The 21,300-nt window shown below is 51.6% G+C and overlaps 2 protein-coding genes across 3 annotated transcripts in view; one reads left to right on the top strand and one right to left on the bottom strand.

Annotated features, from left to right (window-relative positions):
• st6gal2a (ST6 beta-galactosamide alpha-2,6-sialyltranferase 2a) overlaps positions 1-18,538 on the top strand; it is a 33,580-nt gene extending 15,042 nt beyond the window's left edge. For both annotated transcript variants that reach the window (XM_030111872.1, XM_030111873.1), the window contains exons 2-6: positions 1,907-2,965; positions 7,141-7,238; positions 9,101-9,202; positions 10,918-11,092; positions 15,340-18,538. In XM_030111872.1, the coding sequence (XP_029967732.1) occupies positions 2,008-2,965; positions 7,141-7,238; positions 9,101-9,202; positions 10,918-11,092; positions 15,340-15,587 (1,581 nt within the window). In that variant the 5' untranslated portion in view covers positions 1,907-2,007 and the 3' untranslated portion in view covers positions 15,588-18,538. The remainder of the gene's footprint in view (positions 1-1,906; positions 2,966-7,140; positions 7,239-9,100; positions 9,203-10,917; positions 11,093-15,339) is intronic.
• The window catches only part of LOC115403081 (vertebrate ancient opsin), a 35,846-nt gene continuing 26,803 nt past the window's right edge, over positions 12,258-21,300 (bottom strand). The window contains 3 exon segments of the mRNA XM_075410458.1: positions 12,258-13,956; positions 18,597-18,617; positions 18,619-18,831. Of these exon segments, the coding sequence (XP_075266573.1) occupies positions 13,741-13,956; positions 18,597-18,617; positions 18,619-18,831 (450 nt within the window). The 3' untranslated portion in view covers positions 12,258-13,740.

Consider the following 21,300-nt stretch of genomic DNA (forward strand, 5'->3'; position numbering starts at 1 on the left):
GTACAGAAGGACAAAACACCGAACCCTTTGTCTCCTGCACAAAGAACTGCAGTTTGCCTTTCTGTTCCAGCCGCCATACATCCACCCTGCCTTTCCTTTCTGCTCTTTGCGCCGCCTCTCGTCCCTCGTGGCCTGGGTCTCGTCCAGATCTTCAGTCTGGCAGCGTCTCTCCTCCATGTTTCCCGTTTTGTTGTTTCTTTGTGCGGCTCCGTCTTCGCCCCCGCCTCTCCATCTGTGCCACACACTCACTCAAACACACATCCTGATTACTGCCAGGTGAGGGAGACTCCAACGCACACACACACACACACACACGGGCTGACGCGACGAGCCTGGGGGCGCACACTCACTGACAGAGGTGTGTGTGTGAGTGTGTGAGCAGTGGAGCATATAGATGACATTTGCTGGTTGATTGCGTTGCCACTGCATTTTTCAGCTTTTTTTCTTATTTTCTTTTCGTATTTCCTGTGTGTGTGTGTGTGTGTGTGTGTGTGTGTGTTTGTATTTGCAGGTGTTAACTAGCAGATTTTCCTCTCGGTAACATCTGACCTCGGCGAGGCAGACATGTCGAAACGCCGCCCGGCAGATTACTGTCTGACACCGATCCCACCAAGACACACATGCTGCAGGTTTTGACAAAGACCTTCAGTGTGTGTGTGTGTGTGTGTGTGTGTGTGTGTGTGTGTGTGTGTGTGTGAGTGTGTGTGCAGATGTGTCGGCTTGCTCACAGTGTTCTCCTTCTTCCACACTGACTCCGCTCCCTCTGGCCCAGTTGCTCCCTGCTGTTTCCCGCCTGCTTGACCGGGGTCAGCGATTGAGCTTTGACCTTCTGTGCGGCCCCGGGGCGACAGGCCTGGATGTCTGGGGGACGGGGGGAGGACGGGGGGGAGGACGGGGGGCGGGGGGCTCTGAGATCACTGCTGCTCTCTGCAGGACCCGGCAGCCACACAGACAGGAAGCTGTAATTAGGGCGAGAGGTGTTTTAACGCAGGCACCCCTCCACCCCTCCTCCACCCCTCCACCACATCCACCACATCCTCACATCGCTCCGTCTCCAGAGAGACAAATGCTCCCACATTAAGAGACCAAAACTCATAATTAAGCGTGCTTGAGAGGATTGTCGTCCTCTGATGTGAAGCAATTTAATGCTTCATTTATTCACCTCCACTGCTGTTCTTCTTTTTTTTATTTTTCTCTCAGTAATCCATCGGCGAGCTCGGCACTTTGTACAGCAGAGTTTTATCAAAGCTGCAATAAGGAAAACTGGTGATAATAATGACTTTCAGTCATTGATTTGAATTGAAATCCGTTTGATGTTTGCAGCCACAGGGACTCTTAAAGGTTTTACGCTAACTGCTAACTGCTAACTGCTAACAAAGGAGGCTAATCAAGAAGCTTTTTTCTGGGTTATCTGACAAACACGAGCAGCAGTTTCAACTGTAAAAGTCACACAAAGAGCTGCAATAAAGAGAGAAACAGAAGTGTAGGATCCCTTTACATCAGAAAGTGATCGTATTCAGTGACGAACGGCCGTTTTGAGCGGAGCTTTGTGTCTGATCAGCGGCGGTAAAATGAGCAGTCCTGCTCTGAAGTGGAGCGAGTCTCCTGCTCATCAGTCCCTCGGCCGCCGCTCCGCCGCTCTGAAACGCTCCGTTTGAACAAACCTTTCATCCAACTGTCTGCATCCATCCCGGCTCCATCTGAAACTGGGATTAAACCTCTCTGATCGGTTCCAGGAGAGCTTGAAAGCTCATTTGTGGCGTTGATGAGATGATTTACGTTGTACTGATGTGTCTGATGCGGCGTTGACGCTCTTCCTGCTGTCGGCTGTAAATGTGCTTCCTGGTGATAAACGGCTCCGGTCTTGTTGTTCAGTTGTGAGTAACGAGCTCCCTCCTCTCCGCAGGGTCCAGCTTGCCGGTGGCAGACTCATGGGCAGGAGGCGATAGGAGCTTCGGTCCAGGTGAGGCTCGGCGCTGACTCCGGACCCCGGCTGAGCGCCGGGCCATGAAGTCCAGCATGAGGCAGTGGCGGCGGCTGATGCTGGCGGGGATGCTGGCCTGGGTGCTGCTCTTCCTCGCCCTGCTGTCCTACTTCCTGGAGGCGCGAGTGGACGAGCCGCTGACGTCGGCCGGCTCGCTGCTGTCCCAGCACCCCGACACGCGGCGCCTCACCTCCATCCAGGCCTCGCACCCGCAGCACGCCCGGCCCGACCGCGCCACGCCGCTGACCACCGCCCGTCCCGGACGCAAGCCGAAGCCAGAACCTTCCGCCGGGTCGGCGGTCCCGGACGCCAGCCGGGAGGCGAGCCGCGGCCCCGACGGCGCCCCCTACGCCGTCTACGGCAGCCAGGAAGGCGCCCGGCAGGACTACCTGGACCCGCAGAGCCTGGCCGCCTGGTCCTCCTTCGGGACCGAGAACGTGGGCTCCCACTCCGACCCGTCGGTCCAGAGCCGCGAGAGGAGGGGCCGAGCCGGCACCACGCCACGCCGCGGCGGCGAGGAGGAGGAGGAGGAAGAGGAGGAGGAAGACGAGGAGACGGGGAACAGAATGAGGACTACGGCCGAGCAGAGGGCCGGCGCCGACTCGTCCGACCTGGAGGAGTACTACTTCTCCAAGTCGGCCTCCGTGGTGCAGCGGCTGTGGAGGGGCCGGGCGTCCGCCGACATGCTGAGCCCCCGGCTGCAGCGCGCCATGAAGGACTACGTCGCCGCCAACAAGCACCACGTGTCCTACGCCGGGCGGCGCCGGCCGGCCCGGAGCGCCAAGGAGCTGCTGTGCCAGATGAAGGCCCAGGCCCGGCTCCGCACGGTGGACGGCTCGGAGCAGCCCTTCTCCGGCCTGGGCTGGGCCCGCCTGGTGCCGGCCCGGGCCCTGGACCGGCCCGACCTCGGCCGCTTCAAGACCTGCGCCGTGGTCACCTCCGCCGGCGCCATCCTGCGCTCCGGACTGGGCAAAGAGATCGGTGAGTGGCTGGTCGTCAGGTCGTCCGATTGTCGCCTGCTGATGACGGGAGCAGGATTCCTGTTACAACACACCTCAAACTAACCGTCTCGCCACGCTCCAACCCAGCGCCCGCTCCCATGACTCAACAGGACTCAGCCGGCTGAGTCTGCAGGACGGTTCCAGACACGTTTCCATCGGAGGGTTGAAGGGCTCACTGATTTCACAGTGAGGGGGTGGAGGTGGTGGAGGGACAAGACGTCCAGCTGGGAATGTAGTTAATCTGTCTTCAGGAGACGTCCAGGTCTGATCGGGTCGGTGTGTGTGTCTGCAGTGATTGGCACTTCCTGGTTGTGTGTACCTTTTGTTGATTAACTTGTCAGGCTGATTGTTAACAGTTGAGTGTGTGCCGAGCCAGCTCTGTGTCTCGGCATTTGTGTGTGTGTGTGTGTGTGTGTGTGTGTGTGTGTGTGTGTTCTTGTATTTCTATCCTTGTCGGGGCCAAATGTCCCCACAAGGATAGCAAAACGTGGAACGACGTGCCTTGTGGGGACCTTTTTCCGGTCCTAAGTAGGAGAAACAGTGTTTTCTTGACCATGTTGTTGTTACTGAAAAAAGTAAAAGTGCAAAAACATTTCTTTAGGGTTAGGCTTTGTTGTGGTGTGGGTTAGGGTTAGGGTAAGGGTCAGGGTTAGGGGCTAGACATGAATGGGAGTCAATGGACGGTCCCCACAAGGATAGAAATACAAGACTGAGCGTGTGTGTGTGTGTGTGTGTGTGTGTGTGTGTGTGTGTGTGTGTGTGTGTGTGTGTGTGTGTGTGTGTGTGTGTGTGTGTGTGTGTGTGTGTGTGTGTGTGTGTGTGTGTGTGTGTGTGTGTGTGTGTGTGTTTGGCAGTGTCTGGGTAAGTGGGGAGAGTGTGAACTCGGTGACAGATGGCTTCCTTTAAAAAAAAGAAGCACCCCCCCTCTGCTGGCCAATCAGGCGTCTCCTCATCACAGATATCTCCCCGCTCTTCGCTGTGAGTTCAGCTGTTCCGACTGCTGCTGAGTCCGGCTCCGGCTTCGGCTTCAGCGTTACGGGTTCATCTCCACGGTGACTTCCTCAGACAGAGCGGCGTGTCGGAGCTCTGAGCATGCAGGAGGCCTGAACCTCCACCTGCTCGGCAGATCTTCCCGGTTTTAACCTCGGTGCTACTTTAGTGGCTGCAGAGCGTCGGCGCTCATCAGGCCGTCTCCATGACGGAACTCAGGATCTTTGATTTGCACTTCCTGGTGCAGAGAGAATCATGAACTGTCATCAATCACAGAAAATCTGAACTGACTGACGCTTCGCCAGCCCAGTGTTCTGAGTCAGATCATTTACTGAACGGCCCCGCAGTGTCGGACGAGCTTGGCAGCATTAATTCCTGCTCCTCTTCAGCGGGGAATCGTTGATCTCTGACGGCTCCTCTGGAGCCGCCGTTCATCCCAAGCGGCTGAAAACCCTCATCCTGCTGCAGCCACAGGTCACACCGTCAGCTGCCTCACTGCATCCTGGGCGACTCTCACTGGAGAGCGGCGAAGTGTTGCTGCCACCGTGTGGCGAGCAGGGAGAACAGCAGGGAAATCAACCCTTGAACAGTTTTTCCGGCTTTTACTGAATCTTTTCAGAAATATATTTAACTCTTTGTGGAGGTAAAATTGGATGATTTACGTTTGAATTTTTTTTTTTTTAAAGTTGCTGGTATGAACTATATCAGGCCGTCATTTTAAAATAAGGTCAGTTTTGAAGTGTAACACTGACCAAACTTTTAGAATTTTAGAATTAATTTGTCGATTTAGAAAATGACAGAAGTCTCTCGTTGTGTTGTAGTATTTATCATTACTCCACAATTCAGTCAAAATGAGAAGAACTCGGCCAAGTTTCTATGATAATAGGGAGATTAAAGCGAACTTTCGCCATCATTTTCATGAATTCTCAAAACCTCACTGAAGCTATATTAGAGCACATGGATCCACTTGTGATTTTTAATTATTTCCCATTTAAATTAAGAAGAAATGAAGAAGGCACTGTCCCAGCTTATTATTTTATCCATCATTATGACTAAATCAAACCAACCTGTATTCTCACACGTGGTGTTTATTGTGTATCTGCTGTAAAATGTTCGATTCGTCTGCAGTGTTTTTCACTGTAAATCACATTTCACTGCGGTATTGACCGTTATGGCGCGTTCACTTATCGAGCTGCTATAAAGTCACTTTAAGACGTCCATCATGTGTCCAGAATTACAGTTCATTTTAACCAGTCAGGACTAAGTGTGGAGAGATGTTTTAAACCTAATGGTGCAGTTTGATGAACTCAGGTGTTTCAGAACATATCGAGTTTTATTTCCTCATCAAGTTTCAAAAATCAAAATCAGAAAACGAACCTCTGAACTATGAAAAAACCTCTCATAAGGAGACCTGAACCCTGAAGGTCTGATCTGGACTTTACTGCTGTTAAAACCAGCAGGGTTCGTCTGAAGAAACATGATCGTCTGTCGCTTTTTATTCCTGCAGGACGTCAGAGGCTTTTTATTTCTGTCACTCAGCGTTATTTCTCCAGCATTTTAAATCCAGCTGCGGCGGAAAGCAAAGCGCCGCGCACGAATTACCAGAAAAACGATGAGGAGCTAAAAACACAGCGGTTCGCATAAATCGGCATTAAAGCTTCACAGACGGTGGAAACGGCCTCATGCTGCATCCAACGCTTCAGAATCGGCTGCAGCGGCTCCAGATGTGCACATGGAGAAGGTCCTGGTTTGATTCCAGGCTTTATCTGTGTGGGATTTCACCTTTGACCCCTTCTGCCTGTCTGGAGGAGAAGCTGATGAATGAATGAGTGAACAACACTGACCTCTAGTGGCCGTATTTGATAAAGCACTGGTGTGTGTGAATGTGTGTGTGTTTACTCAGTTTTTATCTTCGCTCATAAAAAAATCTGGAAATGAAATAACAGTTGAGCTCAGGCGAGTGTTTCACTCTCGAGACGACTCTTTATGTTTCTACAAACAAACCTGCAGCAGAAACGGGAAACACGTTACTGTCAGACACCAGAAACTTAACAGCTGGACACATTAAGGTGCTCCGGGAGCTGATGGGGGTCAAAGGTCAGAGACCCATGGTGCTGACCTGTCCGCTGTGGGATTCCAACCTGTGACCGTCGGCATTGTTCTCAGCATTCTCCCTTCAGTTGGGTTCTTGACTTTAATTCAGTGAATTCAGAGGTTTATGAAAACTTTAACATAAAATTTAGGCAATAAGTGGCATTGAGAGAGAACTTTACTTTTTAATCATGTGGAAAAAAAATAGATGGAAACTGAAACGTGTCACAAGAAACAGAAATAATGAAGAACTGAACGAGGAGTGAGGTCTGTGTGGAGAGGATGAACTCCATGGATCAGTCGTCGTCCTCAACCTCTGCTTCCGCTCTTGTAAGATTAATCTGTAAGCTGTGAAACATGCTTCTCCCCGGGGTTTCAGCCTCTGGTTGCTCTTTAGCTGGAACACCCGGATCCCTGGGAGCGTTGAGGCGAGAGCAGGTCGGGGGAGGAGCGCAGTGCTGCTGGTGGCGGTGATGAAGGAAACCTGACGGATCATCCATTCTGCCGTCAGCTCGGCGTGTGAGGAAGACGACCGCGACCGAAGGATCGATCGGCGCACGGCCACAAATGAGCTCTCAGTTATCCCCACGGCCATCCATCAGGAGCATCATCCCAGTCTCCCGGACTTCGAAGGACGTTCAGCTCGGCGAGGCTGCCGGTGCGACGCCCCTCAGTTCCCCCAGCCCGCCGCTGGAGAGCACTTCAGCGCCGCCGCCCGCCTCCTCTCCTGTTTACTATGAACCTGTGGCTGATTTGCATCTCTGCAGTCATTTGTTGCCATGGTAACTGGCACGCTGTGTGCCGGTGACTGCTTCTCTGTGTGTGTGTGTGTGTTGTGGAAATGATCCAGAAAATGAAGCCTGTGTGTGTGCGCGTGTAGCAGGAAGTGAATGTGCGCGGCGCCGGGCCTCTCTGGAGGTGGACCGTCGTTCATGTCAATCGATAAAACAAAGCTTTGTGTGAGGGAGCGCTTCATGGGAGCACCGCGCCGTACTCGGCCTGCTCCTCTATTTCCTGAGTCTAACGTGAATAAATCAAGGTCAGGTTGTTGATGAGTCGCTGTTTCCTCCGCAGACTCCCACGATGCAGTTTTACGCTTCAACTCGGCGCCGACGGAGGGATACGAGCGAGACGTGGGCAACAAGACCACCATCCGCATCATGAACTCGCAGGTGAGCCGCCGTTCATCCCTGAATGATGCCTGACCGTAAATCATTAATTCCGCGCTCCGTCCCGCAGCGCGGCTCCGGCGTGCGGCTCTGCACGTAATGAACCCATTAATGGCCGCAGCGTTCTCGTGCAGTCACTCGCATTTGTTTCAGCTCTAATGCAGAAGGCAACGAGCAGCGTCCGCTAATGACGGCGCTGTCTGGCTTCACATGGACGTCCAGCTTCGTGCTGGATGTGGAGCGTGTCTCTGGTCAGCGTGACGCAGAGCCGAGGCGTGGCTCCGGTTCTGACAGGTCGACCCTGCGAGGACTCCTCTCCTCGGGAACGTCGACTGCCTTTTCCTATCAGAGCAGAAATCAGACGAGAGAGGGATTCCTCCACAAACACTTCAAATCTGGTGGAGCAAGGCAGCAGTACATTCCTTTCAGCGCTGCCGTCTTGTTGATAAAATAAGAAAAATGACTCTTAAATCTTGGTGGGACTGTGTGGGAGGATCCGGAGCGCCAGTCTAATAAGTTCTCCTCGACATGGCTGCTGTAAATATTTGTATAAACAGCACGGAGCTCTGCCCTGCCTGATCTGCTCTCACTCGCTTTATTATTGTCATTTTCTCTCTAAGCTCAGACACAAACTGCATAAACACGTTTAAAGCCGAACAGGACTGAAACAACGCTGATGTGGAGAGGAAGAGATAAAGATTAAAGCCGTGGCGGCAAAAAACTGGCTTTGTGTTATTAAAAGATGTTTTGGCATTTTTTTACAGGAAGAGCAGTGGAGTTTCTCTGTCTGAACACATAAATACTGCTCTAATACCACACACACACACAGCATTGAAAGGGAAAAAAGCAGTCATCTGAAATAGTTTCAGTTTCCTACATCCATCTGAATAGGACGGTGTTCCTCTTCCTGACGGGCCTCAGCTCCAGCTGTCACTTTCACTGCTGCTTGACGAATGGCTCCCGATAAGAAACGATCCGGTTTCACTTTTATTTATGGAGCTGTGGGTTCAGCTCTTATCTCAACAGGCTCAAGTCCACAAAGTCGGTCTCCAACCTCCACATGAGCAGGAAAAAAAAAAAACTCACCGCCCCGTGCGGGGGTGTCACGCCACGGCGGTTCTCTGAAGCTTGTTTTATTTGGCTGGAGGACTGAAACTCACCATAAGAGTGGAGTCAGAAACCAATCAAAGCTGACATTCCTGAACATAAAATCTTCAGGTGCTAAAATCTCAAACCAGATGGAAATATGAGACTAAAGCAGGAGTCTTAAACATAAGGCCTGTGGACCAAAACTGGCCACAAGAGCCTGCTGTTCGGCCAGCAGACCACCAAAGCAAAGCTTAGAAGTTCGAATTGAATAGGGCGTGTTGGGTTTTTCAGCCCTGTACTGAGATGAATTCATCTAAAACGTTTATCCAGTGATGGAAGCAAAGCCTGCATTATTGATTATTGATTGATCCGTATGAACTGAACCAGACCTGCGTGTCCTCCACCAGGCCAACAGCTGCTCCAGTGAATCCAGCTCTCAGTTCCACAGGCCGGTTCAGCCCTCCAGCGCTGATTAACCTGCAGACGGCCTCCGTCACTGCAGAGAAACGCTGCTCCGCCATTCTGTTTTCATGCGCTGAACGCCACCGGAATGAGAAGCGGACTCCTGATGTTCTGGTCTCTGGAGGACATTGTTATTCTGGCGTGTGGATGTCCATCATGGCCGCTGTCGCCTCTGATTAAACGCGGGGCGGCGTGGTGCCCGGCGTTACAGGAGCTGAACTCACTGGAGAGTTTTTTACTGGACTGATAGCTCGCCGCTCGCCGCCCGCCGCTGCTCGCTGAATTGATTTTTCTCCTCTCATGTCTCCCTGCAGATTTTGGCCAATCCCACGTATCGATTCAACACCAGCTCCATCTATAAGAACGTGACCCTGGTGGCCTGGGATCCCGCGCCCTACACCCTGAACCTGCTCAAGGTGCGTCTGGAGGACCGGTGGCTTCCGCCCGTCCTTGAAAGACTCTCGTTCAGGTTTGCTCGTCGGTGAAGCGTGTGGTTTTTTTTTCCTTGCGTCCTGCCTCCGCCCTCCTCGTCTCCACCTCCTTCCTCCTCGGCTGCTTTATAATTGCTATTCAGGGAACGCACTTCGGCCTCAATCAATAAAATCATAGCGTTGTGTGATCAGGTTTGCAATTAAAATGGATTCTCCTGCAGCAGGTCTTCATGATTTAGATTCAATAGGCTCGTTATTGAATCGTCCCCGACTCATTCTGTCAGTTTCCTACCAGCGTCGGAACCGAAGCTCAGGCGAGACTCTCAGCACCGGCAGAGTCTCGTCTCTGCATGTGGTGAGAATAAGAGGAAGTTTCCGGCTTCATGAAGACGCCGGGGAGGAATAAATGAAATGAGAGTAAACAGAGGGGATGTTTGCTTTTCAGCATGAACCACTCGAGTCTTCAGCCTCGTCCCAGAGAGACGGCTCCGTCCTGCTGGACAACTCATTCTGAGCCTTTCCTCATTATTTACCACATCCTGCATGAGACACCGAGTATCTGAAAATAAAACTCTGAGGACGGGTTTCTAGTCTGAAGTGGTCAGAAAAGTGATTTTCCTGTTTCTCCTCCTGTTCAGTCCAGCTGAATCATGAGGATCAGAATCTGAAAATGTTCCAGACGTCCTCCTGAGGCGTCGACGTTCTGGACTGTTCCACGCCCAGAGAGAACCCGGGACTGGCTTCCCTTGAGCAGCTCAGCTTTAACATGCTGGATGGTTCAAATCCTGCGTTAGTGTTTTCTGATGAGAAACTGCTTCAGTTCAGTTAAGACTCACAGAAAGACATTTTCGTGTATTTAATTAGTGATTTTGTGTGTTGATTACAAGTTCACAAATAATGTGATTAATCGCATTTAATTATGGTCAGATTTGTGATTAATTATATACAAATTTTGCATTGACAGCACTTATACATAGAGAATTTGCAGACTTTATTTTCCATGTTTGGAAACTGAGATAAGTGTTACCAGAAGCATCAGAACATTTTGTTTTTCTAAGAAATTCTAACGAGGAAAGCAGTCAAAAGGGAACGTTCATTATTTAAACACAGCAAAGAAGAACCCTGAAGCTTACATCTGAAGGTTGTTATTTTACCATATATAGAACACACACCTCACTGCTCTCCTGTTTGTCAATCAGTGGAATCATTTCTCCGCCGCACCGTAAACCGCCGGCTCGCCCTCGGTGCGGCGGTCCGTGGAAAACACGCCGTCCGTCTCTGAACTCCTGCTATATAATGCAAATAATTAGTGCTGCGTTTGAAAATCAAAGTCATTCATAATTCAGACGGGCTCACGTCGACGGCCCGGTGTTTTCTTCCTTTATTATGGAGAAGCAGCAAATTACGGTCAGTGAGTTCAGGTTCTGACACACACACACACACACACACGCGGTACATTGAGCAGAATGCACATACACGCTCTAATGTAGCTCATCATGAGAATCCTAAATTATCAGCTGACCTCTTTTCTTTGCGTCCATTGTCGGCCTCCAGCCTCCATCTCGGCTCTTCCCGCCTGCCGATTGTCTCCATTGTCCGGGGCTGAATCTGCTGCTTCGCCTCAGAGGGAACGTCTTCCTGTCTGTGTTCCTGAAGAGAGACTGACCCTGTCCGTCTCTGGTGTTCTTCCCCCCGGTCAGTGGTACGAGAGTCCCGACTACAACCTGTTCGGTCCGTACGTGGAGCACCGCCGGCGGAACCCCGACCAGCCCTTCTACATCCTCCACCCCGGCTACGTGTGGCGCCTGTGGGACGTGATTCAGGGCAACACTCAGGAGAGCATCCAGCCCAACCCGCCCTCGTCTGGATTCATAGGTGAGAAAACACACACACACACACACACACACACACTCATACATGTATACATTTCATGCATGCAGAGCTACAGCTGCTTTGTTCTCTTATCTTCATATTTCACTGCTTCTCGCAGAGCAGATGTATGCAAACGTACACACACACACACACACACACACACACACACACACACACACACACACACGTGCACAAAGCGAGGACCTGATGGGTTTTTCTTCGGCGGCATTATCAGCATGCGGAGCCGCTGCAGAGCCGCTCTGCGGGGGGACGGGCCGCAGCCATCTGAGGCGCTCTCCAGCATGTCAATAAGCTGGCCGTTTTGGCGTCCGGGCTGGCGTTCTGCGCTTTTCACAACAACATCGGCTCAGAGTAGTTATGGCGACGCAGAGAGAGACGGGCGGGGACGACGGGGCTGCTGGAGGAGCTTTCACCAGGATGAAGACGCATCAATACCTGCAAAAACACACAACTCCAGCTACTTTAGTTTTTTTTTTCCTAGTGACACAGACGATGACTAATGCTGTATTTTCACGAAGCCAAACAATTGCCGCTGAAAATGGCTGCGATCTCAACTTAAAGTCTATTCTACTGAAACCTTCTGCTTCAGAATACAGTGAGACGTCCTGAACTCCCCTGGAGCCGTGACACTGTGCATGTTTCTCCAGCCTCGTGGCTTTGAGGCCGGTTTTCTATATATCTCAGCTCGGGACTCGGCGCTGTGTTCTGCCCACTGCTTTTAGGAAAAATCCATGTTTTCTTGTGATTCTGACGGTTTGCTTGGGGGCGTGGCCGGACTGGAGCCTCCGACGGGCCGGTTTTGGCCCCCGGGCCTCATGTTTGCAGCCTGGGCTGAGTGCGCCGCCGTTTGACCTTATCGTCTGTCATTATAGCGGCCCGCCCGCCGTTATCTGGCTAATCTATCTGAGCAGCCGTTGCTCTGGGGACGAATGTCAGGCGAATGCAGACGGATCGGATCCAGAGCCGCCGTCCCGGTTCTGCTCCGAGAGCCTCGCCTCAGCAGAGGACAGGCGCTGGACACGGCTCCCTTCCTGCGGTGTGACTGTTGAGGCCCGCGCCTCGCTGGGACGGCGCTCCTCTTCGTGTTGACGAGATGCCTGTTATCAGGGTTCAAAGGTCACACACATGCACAGCTTCTCGACACGTCTTTCAACAGCAAGAATATTTATTAAAACCACTGAGTCGAACAGTAAAACACCCAATGAACACTGATCGTTGCAGAGTCGGCCTCTGGCAGCTGGACCGGCTCGGACGCTCGCCCGGCCGGCCCTCAGGCTCGGCACCGGAGCCTTTCAGCAGTCTGTGTAGTCCAGCCCAGTCAGCCCGGAGCGGCGGTCCGTCCCTCTGTCCGTTTTCCGCTCGCATCTCATTTAAAAGTGAATGTGCAGCAATACATGCAAAGAAAGAACATGAAACTACATGGACTCACCGATCGGATGGCTACATGCAGACCGAGGCAAACTTTATACAGGGTCAGAGTTCAGTATTTACAGTCCGAGCGGAGGCCGGGGGGGGGCTGGAGTTAAACGACGACATCGATCCACCAAACCACTGATCCAAGCACAGACCCGGGACGCTTTATGGCACGATGACGACTGAACAGCAGCGAAGCAGAGGCACTGGGTGAACCTGGAGACCGCCGGGCTCGGCGGAGGACGAGGGTCTGAGGAGGCTGACTGGAGCTTAAACGCAGCGCAGCGGAACTACTTGAATTTGCATGAAATCTTTCGTTTCACTTCGGCTGTTGGACACAGGCGAAAACCTGGAGGGACTCATTTCTCAGGGTTCTCTGGTTCAGGCAGCGGTTTGCAGCTGCGTGGCGTCGAGGCCGCCTTAATAACCGCTCCAGCGTCTATTATCTGCCTCCTGACAGCGGCTCATCGATTCCCCGCGGAGTCCGGACGGGGTCGATGGGCCGGGCGGCGGCGCTCGGGAATACTGCTGCTGCCGGAGCAGGAAATCTGCATGAAGCCCGTCCAGCGGTCGATGGCTGGGCGGAACACAGCATGCATGACACACACACACACACACACACACACACATACACACTTTCTCAGCTTCCCCTCACGCTGCCCGAGCTTCAGGACATTTATTTCCCTAATCAGATAAAACATTATCTCTAATTTAATCAGAAGAGTTTGGGTAATTAGGCCCAATCCTTCTCATCTTAATCCCAGATTAGAGGTAGTTGAGTTTGTGGAAACTCTCCAGTGTGTGTGTGTGTGTGTGTGTGTGTGTGTGGGATGACGCTACTGTCCACTGAACCCAAACGTGACACAACATAACGGGAGTTTTTCTTTTTTAGTTGTCACCTCTAATTATTGAAATTCGGTTTGAGATCTGGTCGAGAAAATAAAGAGTTTGTTTCCTGAAAGCCTTTTCCTCCATGTTCAGTTCAGACGATACATTTCCAGACACTTCTCCACAAATACAGTTCACCCTGTCTTCAATGCACTGGACGAGAAGGAAAGTGCTGGGTCGATAATAAAACTATCAAGTGAATTTATAAAAATAATGTTTTAATGTTTGGCTTTAGAGGAGATGTGTTGGCCGTCTGGAGGAATCCCGACTGAACGGACGAGTACTTCCTGAACGCCGTGGAGCTCAGTCACTGGGGTCGGGGTCGGGGGTCAGGGCGTGGCCTCGGGCGGGTTGGTGTGCTTGGTGCCGGGCGTGCTGGAGCACGGGTTGAGCACGTCCGTGGAGATGTGGGCGGTGCAGGCCACGGCGTTGCTGTGGATGCGGCGGTTGAGGTGGATGACGGTGGTCTTGGAGGGCATGGAGGTGTTCCCGTTGTCCGGCGACAGGCGGCTGCAGTGGAACAGGACGAGGAAGCACCTGTAGAACTGAGACGGGGAGACGGACGGTCAGAGAGCGTCTCCAAGGATTACCTGAACAGCGCCGACTGGCCGTCGGGGAGGAGAACCGACAGCAAATCGAATGGGGAAAAAAAGTTTTCATGCACTCTGAACAGTTACAGACTAAATGCGAGGAGCCGCAGCCGTGGACATTGAGACATCTGCAGAGCCTTCCTATTGGCCGCCTTCACATCATGAAACGCCGTCCGTCACAGCGAGTCTCTCCTGCTGGAGAAGCGAGCAGGATAACAAACGGCGAGGAGAACGTGATAAACAGGAATCAGCAGGAATGTGCAGAGCGCGCATGTGTGTGTGTGTGTGTGTGTGTGAACCTGCTGCACTTTTCGCCGGCTGCATTTCACAGTGTTTGAAAGATATCCAGCGGCGCGCTCTTCATATATTATGAATTCAGCTCGGTTCTTTTCTGCTCCAGCTCAGGAAGACGCTTGCTCTTTTATTGTCGGCTCAAATGAACGCCGCGTTCACACCTCCGGTTTAATCGCGCCTGCGCCTTCAGATCGACTGCTGGTGTCGGTCACGAGTGTTTCAGGTGTGAATGTCGGAGCGGCATGTGTTCAGCATGTCGGCGTGGAGACCTTCCTGGAAGGTGTTCTGCAAACCGAGGTCTCTTCATTCCCTCCAGATTCACCTCCTCATGCTCCACGTCTGAGCTGAACACTTCCAGCTGTCGTTCTGACCATATGACAGCTTATCGGTACAGATGATGAAGACGTCTGTTTTCACACAAACCTGTGTGAAACGTCCTTGAAACTCCTGTCGCTGCTTCATTCTGCGTGTTTCTGCAAACTCCCCCCGACTCTGAGGCCGCCGTGGGAAACAAGCCTCCCCTTTACCCAGAATTCACAGCAGCATTGACTTGTCCGTGCTCTTTGCGGGAACGTCCCTGGTTGGACTGTGGTTGAGGGAGTTTGCATGTTTCCCCCAAACAGGCCAGTGAGACGGAGTGAGGCCGTCTCTCTGTCCCGCTCTAACGCGAGCAGAAGACACTCCTCACACGCTGAATTTGATAAACGCTCGATGGAATTTCAAGAGATCCCTCTCTCACTTTTATTAAGACAAGAAGAATAAAACCAGCTGCTGCATGTTTGGAGAGAATAAATAGGAGTTTGGCCAGTAGTTCATCTGAATTCCAGTCTGCTGAAAGCTTTGAGATACTCCGTTAACATGATGAAACACTCCTTCATCCAGTGCAACTGCCTGAAACGGGCTTCTCCTCCCGCGCTGAAGCCCGTCAATGAGTCTGCGCCGGTGACTTCAGGTGTTAAAGTGTGTGTGTGTGTGTGTTAGAGGGTCAGCTGCAGGCCAACTGACGCTCTCTCTCTCTCTCTCTCTCTCTCTCTCTCTCTGCAGGTATCATGGTGATGATGGCGCTGTGCGAGCAGGTGCACGTGTACGAGTACATCCCCTCCATGAGGCAGACGGACCTGTGCCACTACCACGAGCGCTACTACGACGCCGCCTGCACCCTGGGCGCCTACCACCCCCTGCTGTTCGAGAAGAGCCTGGTCCAGCGGATCAACACGGGCCCCGAGAGCGACCTCCGCAGGAAGGGCCGCGTCACGCTGCCCGGCTTCAGCGCCGTCGACTGCGACGTCTGAGATATGAGGGCTGACCCTCTGAGCCGCCCCGGCGCAGACCGACGCTCTGGCCTTTCCTGGCTGACCACGGGAGAGATGCAATAAAGCCGCGGCGGGCGAGGAGGCCGGAGCTTACGAGTTTGAAATTAGATCCACCAAGAGCATAAGCCATAGCCCTCCAGGGAGGGATCAGCGCCGAGGTTTCCGACAGACCTGGTCTTCAATAAAGAAGGTTTACTTGAGCAGAGACGGAGAGGAGTTCTCTGAGATGAAGCTGACTTTGGGACATTTTTCTGCTTTAGCTGAGCCGCGTTAGCTGTGGAGCTGACTAGCGTAGCAACTCCAGGTAGACAAGTGAATTTTTGAAATACCGGGTGTGTTTTGACTCAGTAAATCTCCGTTTTGCAGTAGTAGGAGTGGTTTTCCACTGTTTATAATGGTGGGGGGGGGAGGGGGGTCTTTCTTGTTTGTTTTGTTTTGTTTTTTTTACATTTCTACTTACTGGTCCAAAGGGTTGTTGTGAATAAATAAGTCATCCATGCTGAATGTCTCAATATAGTCACACAATCACACGAAGCGGGAGGACCTGACAGAGTGCGGCGGTCACGGCGTCCAGACGCCGCCGCGTATCGTCCTGTGAAATCAGACGCCGTGTCTCGTGTCGTCCTGAGGGATTAGTTCCACTACTGAATACTGAACGACTGTGCGGACGACCGCCGGTCGGGGCGGAGGGGGCCGAGGCGGGATGTGCGGAACAGCCAGGTGCTCGGAGCAGCCGTAACCCTGTGCCTCCCCTCGGGTTGCCTTGTCGACTCCTCACGCACATGCAGTACATGTGGCGGCGGAGCAGCTGATGCACATCAGGGGATCGTCAGCCTGCTCAGTGATCACCAGCCCCCTGGTCCCCCCCCCCCCCACTTTCCTAGTTTCTGATGGTCGGTTAACGATTGAATGTATTCTCACCGTTGCGTGTTGCGCTGTGGTTCGCTCATGTACAGCATATTGCAGGGTTTCTTTCTTTTTTTGTTCTTTTCTTTTGCCTTCATGAAGTAGATTCCCTACATCTATAAGTGTCTCATACTTTCTGAAGCCTCTCATATGAGTTTGAAGCGGTCCTGCAGCTCGGCAGTGTAGACGACGATGAGAGAGGGATTCAGACGGCGATATCCTGGGCTCTGCTCGTCTCCAGGCGGGATGATTGTGTGTTTACAGTGAGCCTGTGCCATAGCTGCAGAAAGCTCCGGAGGCATTCAGTCAGTGTGAACAACATGGGCAGGTTGTCATTTCCCCCATGCAGTCAGGGGGGGAGCAATCGCTCATTGTGCTCTTCTATAAAATGTGCTCGTGCCATTGGTGGTGGTTTGGTAATGATGCGGGAGGCATCGCGGAGCCGTTTGAAGGCTCTGCAGGAGTCGTGCGGTAGGATGCGGGTGATTCTGGGGGTTGACTGCGGCTGGGTATCAGAAGAAATCTGCAAATCCAAACACTGTGAAAACTCCGGTTTCTCCATTGGTGCACGTCCTGCTTGTGTTTTATGTTAAAGTGTCGAAACCACTGTAAAGCTGAATTTCGGTTGAGAAAATGTCTCTGAGCACGATTAAAACAGATGACATGACTAATTCAATGAATTACTTGCACGACAAAGGTGCTTCATCACATTGATGTGATCTTCCCTTTATTGCCCCCCAAAGCATTTTCCACAGTGAGATATGACAACGCTCTACTGGCGATGATGGGAGTGAATCACTGGAAACGCTTGACGAATGGTCTCGTGTTAATTGGAAGCTTGTCTGACGCCGCCCTGCTTGATGTTTCCTGTCACTCAGTGCTCGCCTACGTTTTTGCTCCGCATATTGATTAAAAATAAAAAAATGCAGAGGTTTGATACCCGGCCCCAGCAACGCAATAAATTCTGACCCCAGGAAAGTCAGCAGAAGACTGCACCCGAGACTTTAGGTGTTTAAGAAGCTTGAGGAGATTTCCGTGTGTGTGTGAATCATGCGGTTTTTCGGCCGTGCCGTCGGTGGTCGTGTGTTTTCGTGGTTGTGATTGTAGCACACGAAGGTGCGAACGCCGGGACACCGTCTCTACTTGTACATTTCTAACAACCTTCAGTTTCCCATGCAAATCAGGATCAGGGCTAGTACTTAGTCTGTGTGTGCGTGCTGTGCGGCGCCGCCGCCTGAAAGCGTCGTGGTTTATACTGCAGGCGGACGCGGTGCAGCTGGAGTTCCTTTAAGAAGTGGTGTTTTCCAGAGTTCACTGCATGCCGATGAATCACGTCCAGCACTGCTGCAGCTATCAGCACTTTATCCAGTGCAACGCCTTCTGGCAACTTCATCTCTGCGTCTTGCTATTGTGCCAATTTCCATCTTTAATTGCGTCCCAGTTGTGCGGGTTAATTGCGGGACGAGGAGTCAGAGCGGCGGCGGAACTTCTGATGCTGAAGGTCAAATTTAATTACATTTCCTCCACTTTTTAGGGGACTGCTTTGTTGCCAGTATTAATTAGAAGACGTTGTTCTGAAAGTTGACATTAGCCCTGATGTTAATGTAGTGAAATGAGGAAACATGTTTGGTCATTAACTCTTGCCCCTCTCAGCCGGGCTCTCGAGCGCCTTCCTCCGGAGGCCTGTTTTTTTATGTCCTGCTTTCATTCAGGGTTGTGGGAACGTTTCTCCACCGCACTGCCTCTGAAGGATTGTTAAACATTGAGTCTTTTTTCCGATGTGACCATCCTGCGTTTTCCGGCAGTCTTCTATTTGGGGGGGGGGGGAGAGAAAAAGAGACGTTTGTGTTTGAGGGTGAATTTTGTCTCTCACTCCTAGCAGCCTTAGGGTGTTGTTGATTTCTACTTTTCGGTGAATTCTCTTCTAATTACACTTGAATGGGTGTTTAAATAGAGCATTTGTATGATTTCAGTTGTTGTAACTTGTCCTTTTTTTACAGTGTAAATAAAGCAGTTGTATATGTGACGTGTCTTGTGATGATTGCGATCGTGTCGTGGGACGGCGGCGGCGAGGGGACCGACCTGCTTGTTCATGAGGATGTAGGATGAGAGGGTTGATGACGGTGCTGCTCTTGGCCAGCAGCGACGGAACCACGCTGGCCACGGGGCTGATGATGTTGGGCGGGCCGAACGTGGCCATCATGGCCACCACGCCGTAAGGCATCCAGCACAGCAGGTAGCACGCCGCCGTGGTCAGGACCATGAACAGGATGTGGTACTCTCGCTTCCTGGCCGCAGTCTTACGGATTTTCCCCACCTGTGGAGGAAGAGGGAGGAAAATCCAATCAACGACAAAAACATCCCCTACCACCTAAAGCAGGACAATATCCATGTAACATGGAGGAAACTTTAATTTGATGTAATTTGGAGTATTTAATTCTGAATTAAATGCATCGTCACCGTGGCCATTAGTAACTGAAGGTAACAGTATGAGAATGAGCAAGAAAGGAGGGTCTGGTGAGATACTCATGCTACACAGAGAACCGGGGTTACGCAAGTAACCTACAGTAGTCTTTCACAGCATTCGTTTCGTGTCTCACATTGGGAAATCCTGACTCCTGGATCGCTGTGCAGATGTTACGAGGTAACAAGTGACGAGAATCCAGATTCACTGGGCCAGACTGAACGCAGAATGGGCTAATGTTGGAGACGTAGCATCAAGCCTGTAAAATCTGGCGAAAGTGCGACAAATCAACTCAATGGAGATCCCTCTGGAAAGGGCCCACGGAGTGGCGAGACCTCTGGTAGAGTGTGCACACGGTCCCTCTGGGGGCCGCAGTCCCTTGGCACTATAAGCCGAAACAATAGTCCCAACAATCCATTGAGAAATCCGTTGTTTTGAGACCGGCTTCCCCAGACGGCTCAGCACAAAAAAGTTTTTCTTACAACTTTTCACCCTGCCTATATAGATCCTTAAGGCCACTTCTGCTCATCTGAGGAGAATGGCGGCGGGGTGGAGGACACCAGGTCAACATGATCCCAACACCTTAGGCATGAATGCTGGGTTAGGCTGTAAAGTCACTCTCGCATTCCCTGAGGAGAACTTCGTTCTCACCCGCCCGTTAAGGCTGTAGTCTTCAGGGCTACTATGTTCAAGTCTACCTGTCCAAGGGGTTCAAAAGGTGAGTCGGCACCAAGGGAAGGTCCCAGGATGGTGCTAGTGATTTGCACACCGGGAGCTCACGGCATGCACCCTACATAAAGCAGCAGATCAAAGGTTGCTGACCTGCCGTCTTCCCCTCGAAGCCAATATGACAGGCAGAAAGTTTTTCTTTTGTCCACCATGTCTTGTAAGAAAGACAAGATCCCAGTCACAGAACACTGGAAGGGAACTTGTGAGTCTGAGCACCATTTCTCAAAAATACACCATTTTCTCTCAAAAAGGGGCCCTGGCATTCTGAATGGCTTCAGGTACACTCAGAGGAAGACACAGTTCTCAGGTTCAACCTCTCACAGACCAAGCCCACAGAGCCAGACTCTTCAAGTGGGGATTCAATATTTCTCAGGTCCCTCCGGGTCGGCGGGGACCAAGGCTCCTGATGTCCCGATGCAGAAGCTGAGTTATCACCACCAGCCAGTGCTTCGCCGGCCAGCAAGGAGCTATGAGAATCATAGTAAAGCCTCCATTCTGCATAGAGGGAGTTTCCCCTGGACAGGCCATCTGCTCCACAGTTCATTATCGCCGGCACATGAGTGGCCTTCAGGGACAGGAAGTGTCTGCTGGTCAAGATCAGTTTGTGTGCCGGTCTGTGTAACTATAAAAGACCGCAGACCACCAGCAACTCCAGACGATTTATGTGGGACGAGCGCATATCAAGAGCCCACGTCCCATTTACTGCTCTTCAAACCCACCACCCAAGCCCACTAGGGAGGCGTCTGTTGTGACCACCCTGCATGTATTAACTCCCACTGGCACTCCCTGTGTGAGGAAGCCCAAGCTTCTCCGTGGGATTAATGCTGCTGTGAATGTCACAGTGACTCTCACCTTGCGTGAGCCATGACGGCGTAGGTCGAGCTTGTGAGAAGCCACCCAACGAAGCATTCCCTTCATATGTAGGCGTCCTATTGGCACCACCGTGCTGAGGCCATTAGTCCCAACAAATGTTGCCAAAGCCTGACAGACACAAAATTCCCCCTTAGAAAAAGGGCCAAACAGTCTTTTAGCACCTGTAGCCTTTCTCCAGTCAGTCTCCCTCTGGCCTGAGCTGAGTCTGCAAATTGGCTTACGAAAGTGATTTTCTGAACAGCAAGATAAACACTCTTTTCTAGGTTTAATTTGAATCCAGATTCAACAGTGTAGCCTTGTGTGATCTGCTGCCTCCTGTTGGGATGACGACCTGGAGTCTCCGCCCCCCCCTAACGGATCCTACAGTCGTCTCTGCGCATTGCACAAACAATTTCAGGCTCAATGTCAGACCAAACAGGACTATATAGACGTAATTTGTCCCCTGAAAGGCGAACCAAAGATATTTTCAGTGTGGTAGGTATGTTGAGATGTGAAAATAAGTGTCAGTGTTCTGACCCCCCCCCCCCCCCCCCCCCCTACTGGAGGCCCAGATTTCTCTCTTTTTTTTAAAAAAAAAATATTACTATTAAAAACTAATGATGCATTCCACAAAGACATTAAAAAATGTAAAGGAACAAGTGTGGTTTTCATTTTCTTAAATTATCGGAATTGTCGGCTAGTCTACGTACATTACGTAGGGAGCCTACGTCAGTGTTGACG

The sequence above is a fragment of the Salarias fasciatus genome, chromosome 16 (genome assembly GCF_902148845.1).
Source record: "Salarias fasciatus chromosome 16, fSalaFa1.1, whole genome shotgun sequence".
NCBI classification, from domain to species: Eukaryota; Metazoa; Chordata; class Actinopteri; order Blenniiformes; family Blenniidae; genus Salarias; species Salarias fasciatus.